Source organism: Phoxinus phoxinus, assembly GCF_949152265.1.
Source record: "Phoxinus phoxinus genome assembly, chromosome: 23".
Lineage (NCBI taxonomy): Eukaryota > Metazoa > Chordata > Actinopteri > Cypriniformes > Leuciscidae > Phoxinus > Phoxinus phoxinus.
Genome location: NC_136898.1, coordinates 25023012 through 25037683, shown reverse-complemented (window position 1 = coordinate 25037683; position 14672 = coordinate 25023012). Strand labels below are relative to the sequence as shown.

Below are 14672 nucleotides of genomic sequence, written 5' to 3'. Positions count from 1 at the left end.
TTTTGATTGATTTTTACACATCTCGCAGTCACGTCGCATCTAGTGTGGACAGACAAATGATTTGTTGCTGGATCTTATCGCATCGCGTCTGGTTAGGACACGGTGTAAGTGTCTCTGGAGCTTTACCGACCTGCTTTCGTTGCTGGATGGGGAGGCGCTGGAGGTGCATGACGTGTGCGAGTTGGACATGCGGGACACAAACTTCTGGATGGTGCTGCGTGAGGGAGCTTTGATGCGCGAGCTGCGCCGGTTGTGGTACTTCTGAAACAAGCTCTCCACCTGCATGAAACCAAAGCATGAGTGATCTCGGAGCGTGAGGAAAGGTCCAGTGCTCTGCTGGATCACGGTCCGCTCACCTCGAAGTTCTTGAGGGTCTTGCGCCACAGCAGGGGGTCTGACGGCTCCAGCTGGAAGACCCGGAGCATCACGAAGAGCACGTGGATGCAGAACGTCCCTCGCCCACAGCTACAGGTCTGATCACACACACAACACAAGGGAAATCATATCGTGAGGAATAACTAAGCGACACAATTATGTATACTATATTAGGCAGTGAGGAAACATAACCATTTAAAAAAAAATCTTTAGGCTTCCAATTTTTTATAAATATCAGGGCTCATCAAGCACACACATAAAAAAGCAAAAGCAAAGCATCGGCAAAAGTAATGATTATAAACATGTTGGAAAAAATAGCAGGGAGAAATTTTAATTGTTTATTAATAAACTTTGTTTATTTTCTGAGTGTTTTCTGAGTCAGTGTCGCTGCAAAGATGAAGTTGACGATGCTGACTCATCTCCGCAGTAAAGCGGACACACCTTTAGAGAGAAATGCACCTTTCAAGCAGAGAGTATTTGTAGACATTTCAAGCTTTCTATAGATGTATTTCTCATGTCTGAGGCAAGAGGACAAAATTAATACTTGGTAGTTTCCGCTGTTATCAGGAAAAAATGCAAGTGATCGCGCCGGCGCCTGCATGTCATGCAGTAAAGCACACTATACTTCAGCGCTGCACAGACACTTCGATGCGCACGTAATAATAGCGCACATTTATCTAGGATAATGATAGAGTTATGTAAAGTTGCTACTACTTTCATGTTTCAAATGATAAGCCATATTTGAGGTTGATGGATGACAGGCAAACGTTTGTCCGTCACAGACTGCGTCACTTTGCCAATTCCTGTGGAGATTTTTTTTCTGCGACTAACCGACTTATTACATTTTGGTCGACTAACGTTTAGTAAGCCCATCAAATATCATAGATTGATTTACTGAAACCAACCATAGTAAAATGGCAGTTCAAACGTGGTTTCCCCTGTGGTGTCCCAACACACTCCAGACTCTCAGTTTTTTCCCCTTTACTGTACTGATGTATGCCGACACCAAAATATGTATATTTCTCAGGGAACCTCTTTCCTACTAGCTTACTTATCAATATCATACTTAATGATAAGGCAATTGATGTGTCAGGGACCTGAGAACCTTTAAGGGTTCTTCTTTGACTAGTGCATTGTTCAGGACTTCTACACGTTGGATATAGGGACACAGCATACCTGTGGACCAATGAACACCCGGAATTTGTTGTCAGGACTGTCTCCGCCAATCAAGAATGAGTTGGGTCCTATTTGCTGCAGCAGATAGAGGCGGGCTCTCATGACCTTGTTGACCCTGCGGTTGGTCTCCTCGGGACTATATGGGGAAAAGCCATCAGGGGAGGGAGCTCTGCGGGGGGGCGTCACCCTGCCGCTCTGCAAACACACAGTCAGACCACATTTTTAAGACCACATAAATGGAAAAATGTCACTAACTCCCAGAAATATTGTAATTTTTACATTTAAATTTAATCCATAAAAATATCATTATCATTAATTTATTTATAACGTCATGTCAGCAACAAGGCAACCTTCATGACAAGAACAAAGTGAATAAAAAAGTCACAAATAACAAAAAGATTAATACAAGACAAAAAATTTTTTTCAGGTGATACTTTTGTAAATGCATCAGTTAAGCATATCTCTGAATAAAAACTGTATATTTTCATTAAAAAAAAAAACAGCACAGTCGAGTTAAATAGGGACATTGGAGAAAGCCATGTAACAGGATTTCACAGTGTTAACCTGTTGGAGTTTGACAAGGAAGCCATGATGGTGGTTCTTCCTTTTAGTAAATAACCGTGTGACTTTCTAATTATCTAAATGGCACCAAGGAAAAACAACCTGATCATACCTAGATTTGAAATGACTGAGGAAAGCCTTATACTGGGATTTATTTCATGCAACCTATTTCTGTGGCATTCGTCCCATTCCATCTGCCACTTCTGAACAAGAGTCACTGGTCTAAAGTCAGAGGGTGAAATCTGACACTCAAATATTGAGAGTTCATGCCTCTTTTACGCATCATCCATGCATTAGTAGCCACGTTTCCATTACAGATTTGCGCAAAACTTTTGTGATTTTTTCGAAATATTAATACAAAACTATTGCGAAATGACGGCGTTTCCATTGACCGATGTTATGCGACTAAAACTATTTTTTTTCCTCTCGCGAGAAGTAATTTAAAAAATCATGGCAACGGACATTGGTAGGTTTATATATCACAACCACCACACTAGACATTATTATTATTATTATTATTATTAATGGAAGGAGACATTATTATTAATGGAAGGAGACGTGTGTTTTATCACAGCATTAATGGCCAGGAAAGACCGTTATACTGAGAGAGGCTCATATGAGGAGTTTCTGTGCTTCTCCCTCAGTTCTGCTTCGAGGTCTTGATTGTGGCGTTTCTTTGAGGTTTAGAATCCAGTATTCCCGTAATTATTTAGTCTTTTATGAATTTAATAATCAACTATATGTCTTTTAATAATCGTATATGTCTCGTATTCTGTCCAAACACACCGTCAGGTGACTGTAAATGCAGTTTTGCAAAATATTTGTTCTTCGATTTGCCTGAAAAACCTCCTCATGTGAGCGTAAAAACTTTTTTTGCGATAAATGGGGAGTTTTTGCAAAATTGACGTGTTTCCATTGAGCGTATTTTCAATTCGCAATTTCAATTTGCGCAATTTGAAGGGTAATGGAAACACTGCTCCAGTTACATTAAAACGGTTGATGGAAAGAAGCATTCTAAAAACACATTCTAAACACACATTCTAAAAACACATTCTAAAAATCTAAACAATTTGTAACAAGGTATCCAGAATTATTCACTGTATTTCTAAGAGCTCACAATAATACAGTGCATGTTCATCACCGGCACATTTCTATCCATGACGACTTGTGTGAACTAGACTTGCAGAAACCAACACACTCATCTATACAACAACAAAACTCACGCCAGCAGAAGACAATAGAAATGTGACACACTCACAGGCACTGGGGAGCCTCTCCGCCTGCGCAGACCGGGGGAATCGGGCTTCCCAGCCGTCCGTGTGGAGGAGGAGGAGGAGGAGGATGAGGAGGGTCCGGGAGAAGGGCTGCGATGGCCTCGGCTGTGCCCGTCGCTGCCCGCCTCAGTGCCGTCGGCTCGCAGAGGGATGGGCTTCACTACCTGACACACACACACACACACACACACACACACACACACATCAAACTCTACTTACAGCCCGCTTCCTGAGCTTCATTTGATCTTTTATTTTGTCTCGAGTCATATTGGCAAATATGTGGACATTAAAATTGTCATTTAAAGTGAGAAAAATTTGTTAAGTGTACGTTTACACGACAGCGATGACCTAAAAATGGAAAAGTCTTTCCTTTGCGTTTCTCGTGTATAGACGACAGCGTTATCAAAACGTTATCCGTTCACACGGATCAGTGAATGTGTAAAGAAACACTATGGGTCTATAGACTGAACATGTAATACACATGCACATGATGTTTTCATGAATTCATGTTTCCGTAGTTATTATCTACACAGAGACGATAATGGTATCGCTTTCAAAAACTTTGAAACGTTTGCGTTTTCAGGCCCACAAATGCCATTACTGTGTAAATGAACAGCCAAAACGGACCAAAAGTTTTCAGTTTTTTAGTTGAAAGCTGTCGTATGAGCGTTCGAGCGCACAGGGAAACTGCAGTGAGCGTTCGAGCGCACCGTGTGCAGGTCCTCCACAGGGTCAGCTGTGATGATGCTTATGTAAGGAAGGAGGAGACCTTCAAAACGTCTCATTTCCCGTTCCGGAAACGGTTTTCCGCTATTTTTGGTAACAGGGAATCTGATCCAACGATTTAACTATTGTTAACTTCTGTTAATGGTTAACTAGCTAATTAATCCAGTGATTTAATTGTTAACTGTAGTAATGTAGAAAATCAGTAATGTACTGAAGAATCAGTAATGATGCTATATCAATAAAACACAAGACAATGGTGACAACAATGCGTCATTTTTATATATATATATATATATATTAAAAAAATGAATTATACATGTATATTCATTTGAATTTTACTTGTATCACTTTGAACTTAAATGTAATTTTTTTGCCTTTAAAAAATAAATAGATAAATAAATGAATGGTATTCCTCAAAATGAGCCCCATTTATAAGCCATGTATGTGAGGCCAGAACTAATATATTTTCAAAACTACCTTTATTAATTAAATAAATTCTATTATTGAAAAGAAATAATATTTCCATAGTAATATTATTAGTAATATAATATAGCAATAATATTATATTTCATACTAACCCTAACCCTTAATATTATAAAATATTTTGAAATATTTCAATTTAACTATTATTACTATAATATAGTAATAGTTATAGTGAGTTATAGTGAGTGTGTGTGACAACACGCGATGACTGGTCAGAAAGCAACGTGTAGTCTGACATGTTACTTGATCATGACACGACAAGATTTTAGGAGTCAAAATCTGACAGTGACTATCGAAAAAGACAAATTTTGCAATTTGCAGACACGTGATGTGCAATACGTATTTGTAGGTGTGTGTGTGAGCGCACCATGGGGCCTCTCCTGCTGCGCCGCTCCAGCCACTCGCTCTTCCAGGTGGGCATGCAGGTGGCCTTCAGCTTCTCCCGGATCAAGCGCTCCTCCGGCCGGTCCTCCATCTTCTGCAGCCCGCGCAGCGTCTCCTTGCTCTCCATGTCCCGGCTGCAGGGACACAACACACTACATCAGTCTGGGGGTCAATGAGCATGTGAATGTCAATGAGCATTTCACCACATATAACCCTTTCCACAGTTTCCAGCAGATATTTCCCAGCAAGCAGTGCAGACACTAGTGGTCGACCAATATGAGTTTATGGCCAATGCTGGTATTGTACAAGGTGGCCGATGGCCAATATAAAGACGATAAATGTAATATCACACTATATATTTAGTTATTTAAAAACTATTTAGGAAAGTAAATAACACGTGCAATTAAATGTATGTTTATTTGACTGGCTGTCGAACTCAAGGTCTCAGCACTTCCAAGACTCATCAGCTGATGCCATAAATAAAAATGATAAATATTGGCATAGAAACTGCATCTTGATGCATCTCTCTTGCGGTCCTAACAAAGCTCTCACAGAATTTGCACACCGTGTACAATCACATAGCAAAATGAATATTCACACACAAATGTGTTTGTTTGCAGCCAAAGTTGAAAGTGAAAAATTAAAAAAGACAATAAGCCAACAACACCACACTGGCTTCACTGGCTGTGCATGTGTTCATTTAGCGCACGCTTTTATCCAAAGCGATTTACAGATGAGGAACAACACATGATATTGCAGTCATACATGCAAGGCAACAATAAATGACTCTTAAAATCAATCGGTCAGGAAAACTCACAGGCCACCTCCTGTTTGAACCAATCAAATGACTCCCTGAACCCATCAGTGGCCGTTTCCATCCAAAGTTGTGAATTTATCTTATGGGTAAAATTGGAATATCGCATAAAGAATTTGCAGATAAATATTGTTGCTGCAATCTGGCTCTTTCGTCCTCCGTCATACATGAGTGCGTCTCAGAGCGTCAGACGAAACACGGTAACCGCTGTCATGTTCTCTTGCGCTCGGGAACGCAACCGCGTGAGACGCTCAAACCAAATCACTCTGGTCTGATGACAAATGTAGGTTTGGTGTTTCTGAAACGCCTGAGCCCAAATCTGAGATGCTGTGATGTGATTGGTTCACCACGACAATCATTCTCCTTGATACAATATCATGCCACGATACGGTTATGGTTTAATTATATTAGAGGGCCTTCGATTGATATCAATATTATTTGCCTATTTTGACAAAGGCATCAAAAATGTAACATTTACGTGAACTCTCTGCAATGTGTCCCAATAGGAACATCCAAAAATATGCACTTTGTATTTTTTTTTTACATTATTTTAAAAACTAGAGCGTTCAACGGACATTGCATGCCTGAAAGTGTCAAGATAAATGTGCATTTAAACATCATTTTGACACGCATCGACACATATCATTAGTCAATCGCCCGATGACTTGATCCACATGTATTGATTGCTAAATGATAAATGATAGGATGTGTGTGTAACAAAGTGAGGTTCAACATAAATATGCAAAAAATAGTTTTTGCAATAAATGGTTATTAAACATAAGATTTCATGTTACAAAAATAAGTATTTTTGTATAGTGCATGGAGGAAACTGCGTTATCTTGCCATCTTACCCATCATGCATCATTTACACGAGATGAAAATCACAACTGAGGGTCAGATTAAACATCATTAAAGTGAATGTTGGAAAAGCCCCTGAAGCGCCGACAGCGAGATGAAGCGAGCGAGAGACGGTCAGTCTGAGCGGTGTGTCCACATGTGGGATGGGGAAGGAGCATCTCCGGCTGTCATGAGCCGCAGGATCACGGGTGTCCCTTCAACTCTTTCAGGATCCTCTGCGAGCGCTGCAGAACAACAACAACAACAACAACCCGGGACAGGAAAGCCAGACTTCCTGTCACATCACACGAGGAAGTGCGCTGACGTCAAACTGCTACTCTTTTGCAGAAGCGGATCTGCTGACCAACTGATGTTAAAGCTCGAGCAAAAACTGGAGCCATAATACAATTCACTGACATTAACCTCCATGTTCTTCAATCATGGCTAATGTTACTTTCTGGAGTGTCACTAATGCAGAATACAAACTCTGAATCCTGACAGTGAGGATAACTGCGTATGGTTTATAGTGTCTATAATGAAAATGAAAGAGCAGAAATATGACGAGCACTGCTTGTGTTTTCACTGGACTGGCCAGCTGGTAATAACGGAGGATGGGCACGGAACGGGTATTCGAAAGTGACACTAATGACCGATCATGAAAACCAAACGAGGGGCCAAACTTTCTGGGATTCTTACGGTTCGATCGATTCATTACACAGCAACACACACGGTGACTCAGTTCAATGCAACACTTTTTAAAAACGTTTTTCCCCCCTTTCAAAACTGCTAGATACAACGGACTGTAAAAGAGCACAGAATCTCGACATCTGAACGCAACCGTTTTAACTTGACACGCTGTATTAAAAACATGGACGATAATAGCGGTGTAAAAGATAATTATGGTCATCTGCAGAAAGGCATTAGAGAGACTTTGAGGGATTTTTTCCATTGAGTTCACACAATGACACAACATGATGTTTTGAGTTTTGTAACAGGGCTCAAAGAAAAAATGGACAGGTAAAGATGTTAATATGTAAATTTTAAGAATAACTAACTATTAACCGCTCTCACCAGCACTCAAGTACAACTTTTGGACACTATTTGAAGGGAACAATTGTCCCGTTTCAGTATGGAGGATAAATAACAAAATTTGTTTCCGCAGAAAACCCAAGTGTATTATACAAAACAAACAAAAATAATAACATGTATACATATTTCACAGCATTTCAATATTGTGTGCGTGTGATAACTCCTTAAGTCCAGCGTGCGGCGCGCTAGGTGTAAAGTCCAGATCATCTCACCGGTGGTGTGGAGAATAGGTGAGCAGTCTCATGACAGTTTCTGACTGTTAAAGTCCTCCAGGAAAGTAATCCAGCAATTCAAGACACAGATGTACTCCTCAATGGGACGGCAACATGCTCTCAAAACAGCCAGCTTGCCGATCGATCGGTCCCTTCAGGTTTCCAAACTCTACCGAACTCCGGTGAGCCGGATCCTTATATGGCAGGACACCACCGTCTGGTTCCTGTTTGGTGACGCGGTCACGAGAAAGGTCTCGCGAAGATGGGGTTTGAGGTCAAGGGCGAAATACAGCATTTAGGAGAAAACAAATAAACCAAGTGACTAAACATAAAATTGTATTAGTCACTGATATTATATAAAAGCTTCCCTTTATGTGGCCACGCTGCACACGTTTTAATCCATCCATCAGCCACAACTACAGTCTCTCAGCACAGGTCTCCTGATAATAGTGTGCTGGACTAGCTGTCTGTCACATGATGCAGTGAGAGAGTCATATCTGTGTCTGTATGCAATTAATTAATGAAGGCTTCGATTACATTTGAGTAATTAGTAATTACACACACAGGCTTCTGGGATTAAATTACACTTAACAAAAAAAATTATAGTCAAAAATACTGACACTGAACACCCAAATTAAATGAATGGATCAAATCCAGAGAGAAAAGTGACGCATATTGGGTAATTGTGTATAAAGGGCCGGCATAATAAGCATAGCTTTAGCCGACACCTTTTTTCGGTTATGCATGTAAATATTTTTTTCTTTGTTTTGGAAAATTGTGAGGACCAAAATAAATTTTGTTGATTGTTGTTGTAATGCCATATTTGTAATTTCAATGGTTAATATTTACCTGAACATTTTTCCTTTAAAATAAGCATGCGTGTTCATTAGCATGTGGTAACAGCACTGCTACGGAGAATCAAGAACTGCAGAAACCAGAGTCAAGTCACCATTTATATAGTGCTTTTAATAATATAGACTGTTTCACAGCATAATAATAGGAAATTAAAGTAACAGAGATTGTTTTGGTTATTGTCCAGCTAAAGTTAGAGTTAGTTTTGATTGACTGATTTTGATTGAATACTGTACCCAGTGTTTGAGAATAAACTTCATTTCGCCTTCATAAACCGTAAGGAATTGATCTTGTTGCTCAAGAAAGTTCTGATAAACATTGTACATTAAACTGCAGACGGTTTCAAGTTTTCCATTGTATGTTTACTGACTCAAACGCACTCAATGTTCTGTGCGACTTTACCGCGAGCGCAAACGGCCACACTGGTGCACAACAGCGCGCCTCGCTCCCACACTGGGAAAGCAGCTCTCACGAGCCTGAGCCGCAGCGAAACCGGAGAGCAGGAATGCACCATCTTTACTCTGAATGGGAAAGTCGGTGGTGGCCAACCCCTGCCTCTCAGATAACAGCTATCCCACAGTGCCATGGGGCAGGAACAAAGAGGCATTGTGGGCCGCGCAGGTGGGCTGTGGAGGAGCCAGCGCTGGGAATGCATCTCGGGCTCCACGTAAGCCTAGACTGCAGGCCTGTAGCGGTGCACACCCTTTCTCACGGTTACGCCAGCACAATGTGTGCGCCGGAGGGGCCGAGCGCTCGGACCTCAGTCAGGACTCGGCTAACCAGAGCCAACTACACCAGCAAACAACAAGCCATAAACTAACCCTTCAAACAGACACACCAAAAATGACTGATAAACAGCGACGGCAGGCGTATCGTGAAGCGCTCAGCTTTACCCATCACCAAACATAAAGCAAAGCCTAGGATTAGACTCCAGGACTGTAACCTCTACAGGACTACGGCCCTCCATTTGTTCAACTTCAGCAATATACGTCTAATGTTTTTTAATCCTTGTGATGTGTTGAAAACCCTATAACACTTGTGGTGTTCCCAGTCAAAAATGACCAACCTACAAAAACTAAACAAAAAACAAATGACTCGTTACGCTATTTTATCACCAAATATTAGATGCAATCTATTGGTCAACTATTCTGATAAAACAGCATAAGAGATTTATACCTTTTCTTATAAAATGTATAGGCTGGTCATTTTTGACCGGGAACACCAGAAGTGTGACACTGTACAAAATAAAATAATTTCAAAAGAAATTTCCTGGTTAAACATTAAAACACACTAGTGTAATAAACTGTCAATTTGACAAAATATGAAAAAATAAATTCGTAAGCTCGGATAAATAAGGCCAACGATCGATCGATTCCAAAAAGAAATATAAAACCTGTCCTAATTGAAAGAAAAATTTACAAAAAGATTGAATCCAATATTTAGTGATGTAGAATTTTTTTGTAGACCGGTCATTGTTGACCAGGAACACCACAAGTGTTACAATGTGGGGGGAAAAAACAAAGTATAAAAAACAATATTTTTTTAAGTTGTTAGACTTAATTTTGTCCATTGTGAATTTTTGTCCATTGCAATAATAACATTAAATATAGCTGCAAGCAGCGATTACGGGCCCAAGCCGGTGGCACCGCCACCCTGGTGCCTTTAGTTACACTAAAGGCACCGGGCTGGCGCTGCCACCGGCTTGGGCCCTCCATCGCTGCTTGCAGCTATATTTATTTATATATATATATATATATATATAAAGCCGCCACCCCGTTGCCTTTCGGGTTCCTGTGCACGACGGGCAATAACGTAATCCCGCTTTGACTGTCGAGAAGAAGTCTGCTTTAGAGCTTGTATCAGTGTGAGTCTTTCTACTCCCCTCCAAACACACACAGAAAAGGGGACACACACACACACACACACACACACACACACACACACACACACACACACACACACACACACACACACACACACACACACACACACACACACACACACACACACACACACACACACACACACAGAGAGAATGGCAGGGGGAACTCTGTCAGAGAGAGACAAAACCACATTCAAACCAAAATATCTGACTTCCTGTTGGTCGGAGCTTATGACTGTAAAAGAGAAAGTTGTCCGGATCGATAAGCATAATATACAGACCGAGTTTTGTGACTGTAGGTAAAAATAACCCCCCCACTTTAGTCAAAAGTATCTTGAAAGTAACACACTTCCTGCTGCCAGTTGGTGGCGCTATAACTTTGACTCACAATAGTCACATCCATGTGATAGCCCTCTTACAACAAACACACTGCTGAAGTTTCATCAAGATCAATAAATGTATGAAGACGTTATAACACATTGTGTTTTTCTTTTCTCGCCATAACTTCGTTTCCTCGCCACGGCCAAACCATTCGAGATATCAAAAATCCGTCCGCAATTTAGCGTCCTCAATGTCTTGACTTCATGCTGACCGAGTTTGGTGAAGATCAAATTAAATTTCTTGGAGGAGTATATAAAATTCCAGGGGCGTGTGTTTTCATACAACCCATAATAGCCGACTTCCTGTTGGACTGGCGTAAAACTTAGAGCACGAAAGTTGTTCGGCCCGATGAGATCTATATGTGTACCGAGTTTCATACTAATTCATGCAATATTCAGTTTGATATATGGACCAAGTTTTCGGACCCCGTTAAAGGGGGCGCTGTTGAGCCCCCCTGCCACGCCCGGGTACCAGCTTCAGCCCGGCCCTGATGGCCGCAGGTTCTGACCTGTGTGCAAAGTTTCAAGAGTTTTCGAGCACGTTAAGGCCCCCAAAAGTGCCCGAGAAGTCCCACACAGCAGAGAAAGGGTTAAAATAAAGCCCCCCCTCCTCTCTCACACACACAGACACTGAGAGAGACTGGCAAAATTCCCATCAAATCACATTCAAACCAAAATATCTGACTTCCTGTTGGTCGGAGCTAATGACTGTAAATTAGAAAGTTGTCCGGCTCGGGGAGATAAATATAAATACCGATTTTTGTTACTGTAGGTAAAACTAATACCCCATTTTTGACTAAAGGTGGAGCTACTGAGCCCCTTACCACACCCGTTTCTGAAACTTTGCACAAGTGTACTAGGCAATAAATGTAAAGTGTCTGTCGAGTTTCATGCAATTTCAAGCATGCTAAGAGTCTCAAAAACTTTAAAAAAGAATATTAAAGTTTGCTGCGTTGCCATGGCAACAGTATTTAAGATATCAATAATCCTTTCACAGGTCTACATCTGCCGTGTGTTTACATTATACACATAAAGTTTGAAGCAAATCGGGTAAAAATAAGAGGGTGATTTTAAAGCATTTTGAAAGTGACACTTCCTGCTGCCAGTTGGTGGCGCTATAACTTTGACTCACAATAGTCACACCCATGTGATCGGCCTCTTACAGCGAACACACTGCTGAAGTTTCATCCAGATCAATTAATGTATGAGGATGTTATAACACACTTCCTGTTTCCAATATTCGCCATAAATTCGTTTCCTCGCCACGGCCAAACCGTTCGAGATATCAAAAATCCCCTGGCAATTTTTCATCCTCCATGTCTTGACTTCATGCACACCGAGTTTCGTGGTGATTGGTTGAATTTTCTAGGAGGAGTATTTTAAATTCCATTGCATGTGTTTTTTAAACTACGCCAAATAGCCGACTTCCTGTTGGGCTGGGGTAAAAAGTCAGAGCACGAAGGATATATGAGCCGATGAGATCTATAAGTGTACCGAGTTTCATATTATTACACGCAAGCGTGTTTGATTTATTGACCAAGTTTTCGGACCGCGTTCCAGGGGGCGCTGTCGAGCCCCCCTGCCACGCCCGGGTACCAGCTTCAGTCCGGCTCTAATGGCCGCGGGTTCTGACATTTGTGCAAAGTTTCAAGAGTTTTTGAGCACGTTAAGAGACCCAAAAGTGCCCGAATAGTCGTAAGAAAAATAATAATAATAATAATAATAATAATAATAATCCGAAGGAAAACAATAGGGCCTTCGCCTTTTCAAGGCTTGGGCCCTAACTAGCATTTTCAGGTACAGGAAAATCCTCTCCGGGTCAAAATGACTTGAACATAACAGGAAAATAATGCAAAAAAGGCATAACAAAACAAAAACAATAGACTAAGGCTGTGTTTAAAATATCGTACGGCATTTTCAACATTTACAGGTGCTAGTAGAGGATTTCATCGCCGCTTTTCTCCCACCACCCGCGTAAAAATCCATGGCCGAATGTCTACTGTTTTTTGACACGCACCAAAGTCGTACAGTAATTTAATTGCTGTCCAGATCCACATCTCTGAGTTTACAAGAGAGCAATTCAAAATTCACTGTTTTTAAACCCTTTTTGACCTCTGCTGAGCACCGTACAGTAAATGTTGTGCGTCGCTGTAATTTAGATGCATTTTAAAGATCCATCCTAGGCTTTCATTTCTGAAATGCTTACAAGAACAATATTTCATCACAGCCTAAAAAGATTTAGAGAAGAAAAGCACATAAAGATTTGAAATGGGCCATTATAAACGGCAGACATTATATACATTAACAATATAAACCAAGCAGCTTTATGTTTACATCACGTAAATAATATTAACTTATTTCTGCTAATTCCCACATTTTTATTAAAATAACATTAATCATTTTGAGGTAAAATACTAGACAGAAAACCAATTAGTGCGTCTATCTTCATATTTTTAACCAAGAGATTAAATAATCAAATAATAGATGGACATTATTTTCCTTTTTTTAAGTTAAATATCAATTAATTAACCGGTCTTAATGAACCATGACATCAACATGAATGCACATCAGAAGGGATGTTGAAACATACAACTTACTAAAATGTATCACGTCTAATATAAATCGCTCAGTTTTTCAACCGCGGAAAAACATCAACAAAACCGCTTATAAACAATGTTACGTAACGTCACATTGACCTCAGAAAAATACTAGAACTGAGCATTTATTTTAATAGTGTATTAATATTTTAATAAATATTTGCACTACATTTCATACTCATATTTTAAACATAACCTTGTTCTTCAATATTAAATATGTTTGAATAAATCCGTCATGAAATCAAAGTCAATGCCCAGCCCTACGACAACAAACTACTTAAAAAGTGTCTACATTATCATCAAAAGTCCTTTGAAGATTAAATCACATGATCTTATCCCGTTGCCCCAGACTAACATCGCCATGCAAAGAGAGCGGACACGAACACGCTAGACCGCCTGCAGGAAAGCTCGGGAAATACACGTTTCTGAAAACACCCGCCAACATCTCTAACCGGCCCAGCGGAGGAACCAGGACAGGCATGAAGCATTAATGTCTCGCGCTACAGTGGAGATAATCAGGTCTCCCTGCCTTTAAGCAGGACAGGGGCGTTACAGAGAGCGAACTGTGTCCCGCTCGGCCACCAGGATCCGGCTGTGATGTGAACTAGCACACGGAGAGAGCGGCTAACATGAGCGCTACCACCAGATACAGGCCAACTGGGTCACACTGTGAAACTAGGACTCGCACACACTGGCTCACTGTACACCTGAGAAACCCCCCGGCTGGGAAGCTCACAGGAACTACACCATCTAGGAAACGTAATATATCTGTGATCATACTGGAACCAGCCAGAAGACATTGTTTAAAGATGCTATTTTAAAAGCTTTTTGATTATTGGGAGTAATAGAATAGGTTAACAAGCATTAATGTAAAAAAAACAAAAAACACATAATAGCTGCTCCTCTGTTCCCAGTCTGTCTGAAACGCACTGGTTTCTACACAGCCCTCCTTCAGAAAAGCTCTGTGCTCTGATTGGCCAGCTGAGCCAGTGCGCTTAAACCTCTGGACGGGAATTATGCAAATATTTTA

General features: G+C 40.7%; 1 protein-coding gene across 3 annotated transcripts in view; it reads right to left on the bottom strand.

The window, feature by feature from the left end:
- map3k1 (mitogen-activated protein kinase kinase kinase 1, E3 ubiquitin protein ligase) overlaps nucleotides 1-14672 on the bottom strand; it is a 71354-nt gene that overhangs the window by 27376 nt on the left and 29306 nt on the right. For 2 of the 3 annotated variants that reach the window (XM_079600217.1, XM_079600218.1), the window contains exons 2-6: nucleotides 4963-5113; nucleotides 3371-3550; nucleotides 1552-1746; nucleotides 357-473; nucleotides 131-279 (exon numbers count right to left, since the gene is read on the bottom strand). In XM_079600217.1, coding sequence (XP_079456343.1) covers nucleotides 131-279; nucleotides 357-473; nucleotides 1552-1746; nucleotides 3371-3550; nucleotides 4963-5113 — 792 coding nt within the window. Of the gene's footprint in view, nucleotides 1-130; nucleotides 280-356; nucleotides 474-1551; nucleotides 1747-3370; nucleotides 3551-4962; nucleotides 5114-6644; nucleotides 6787-14672 lie in introns of those variants that run through there. The other variant, XM_079600219.1, reaches the window with a different exon arrangement.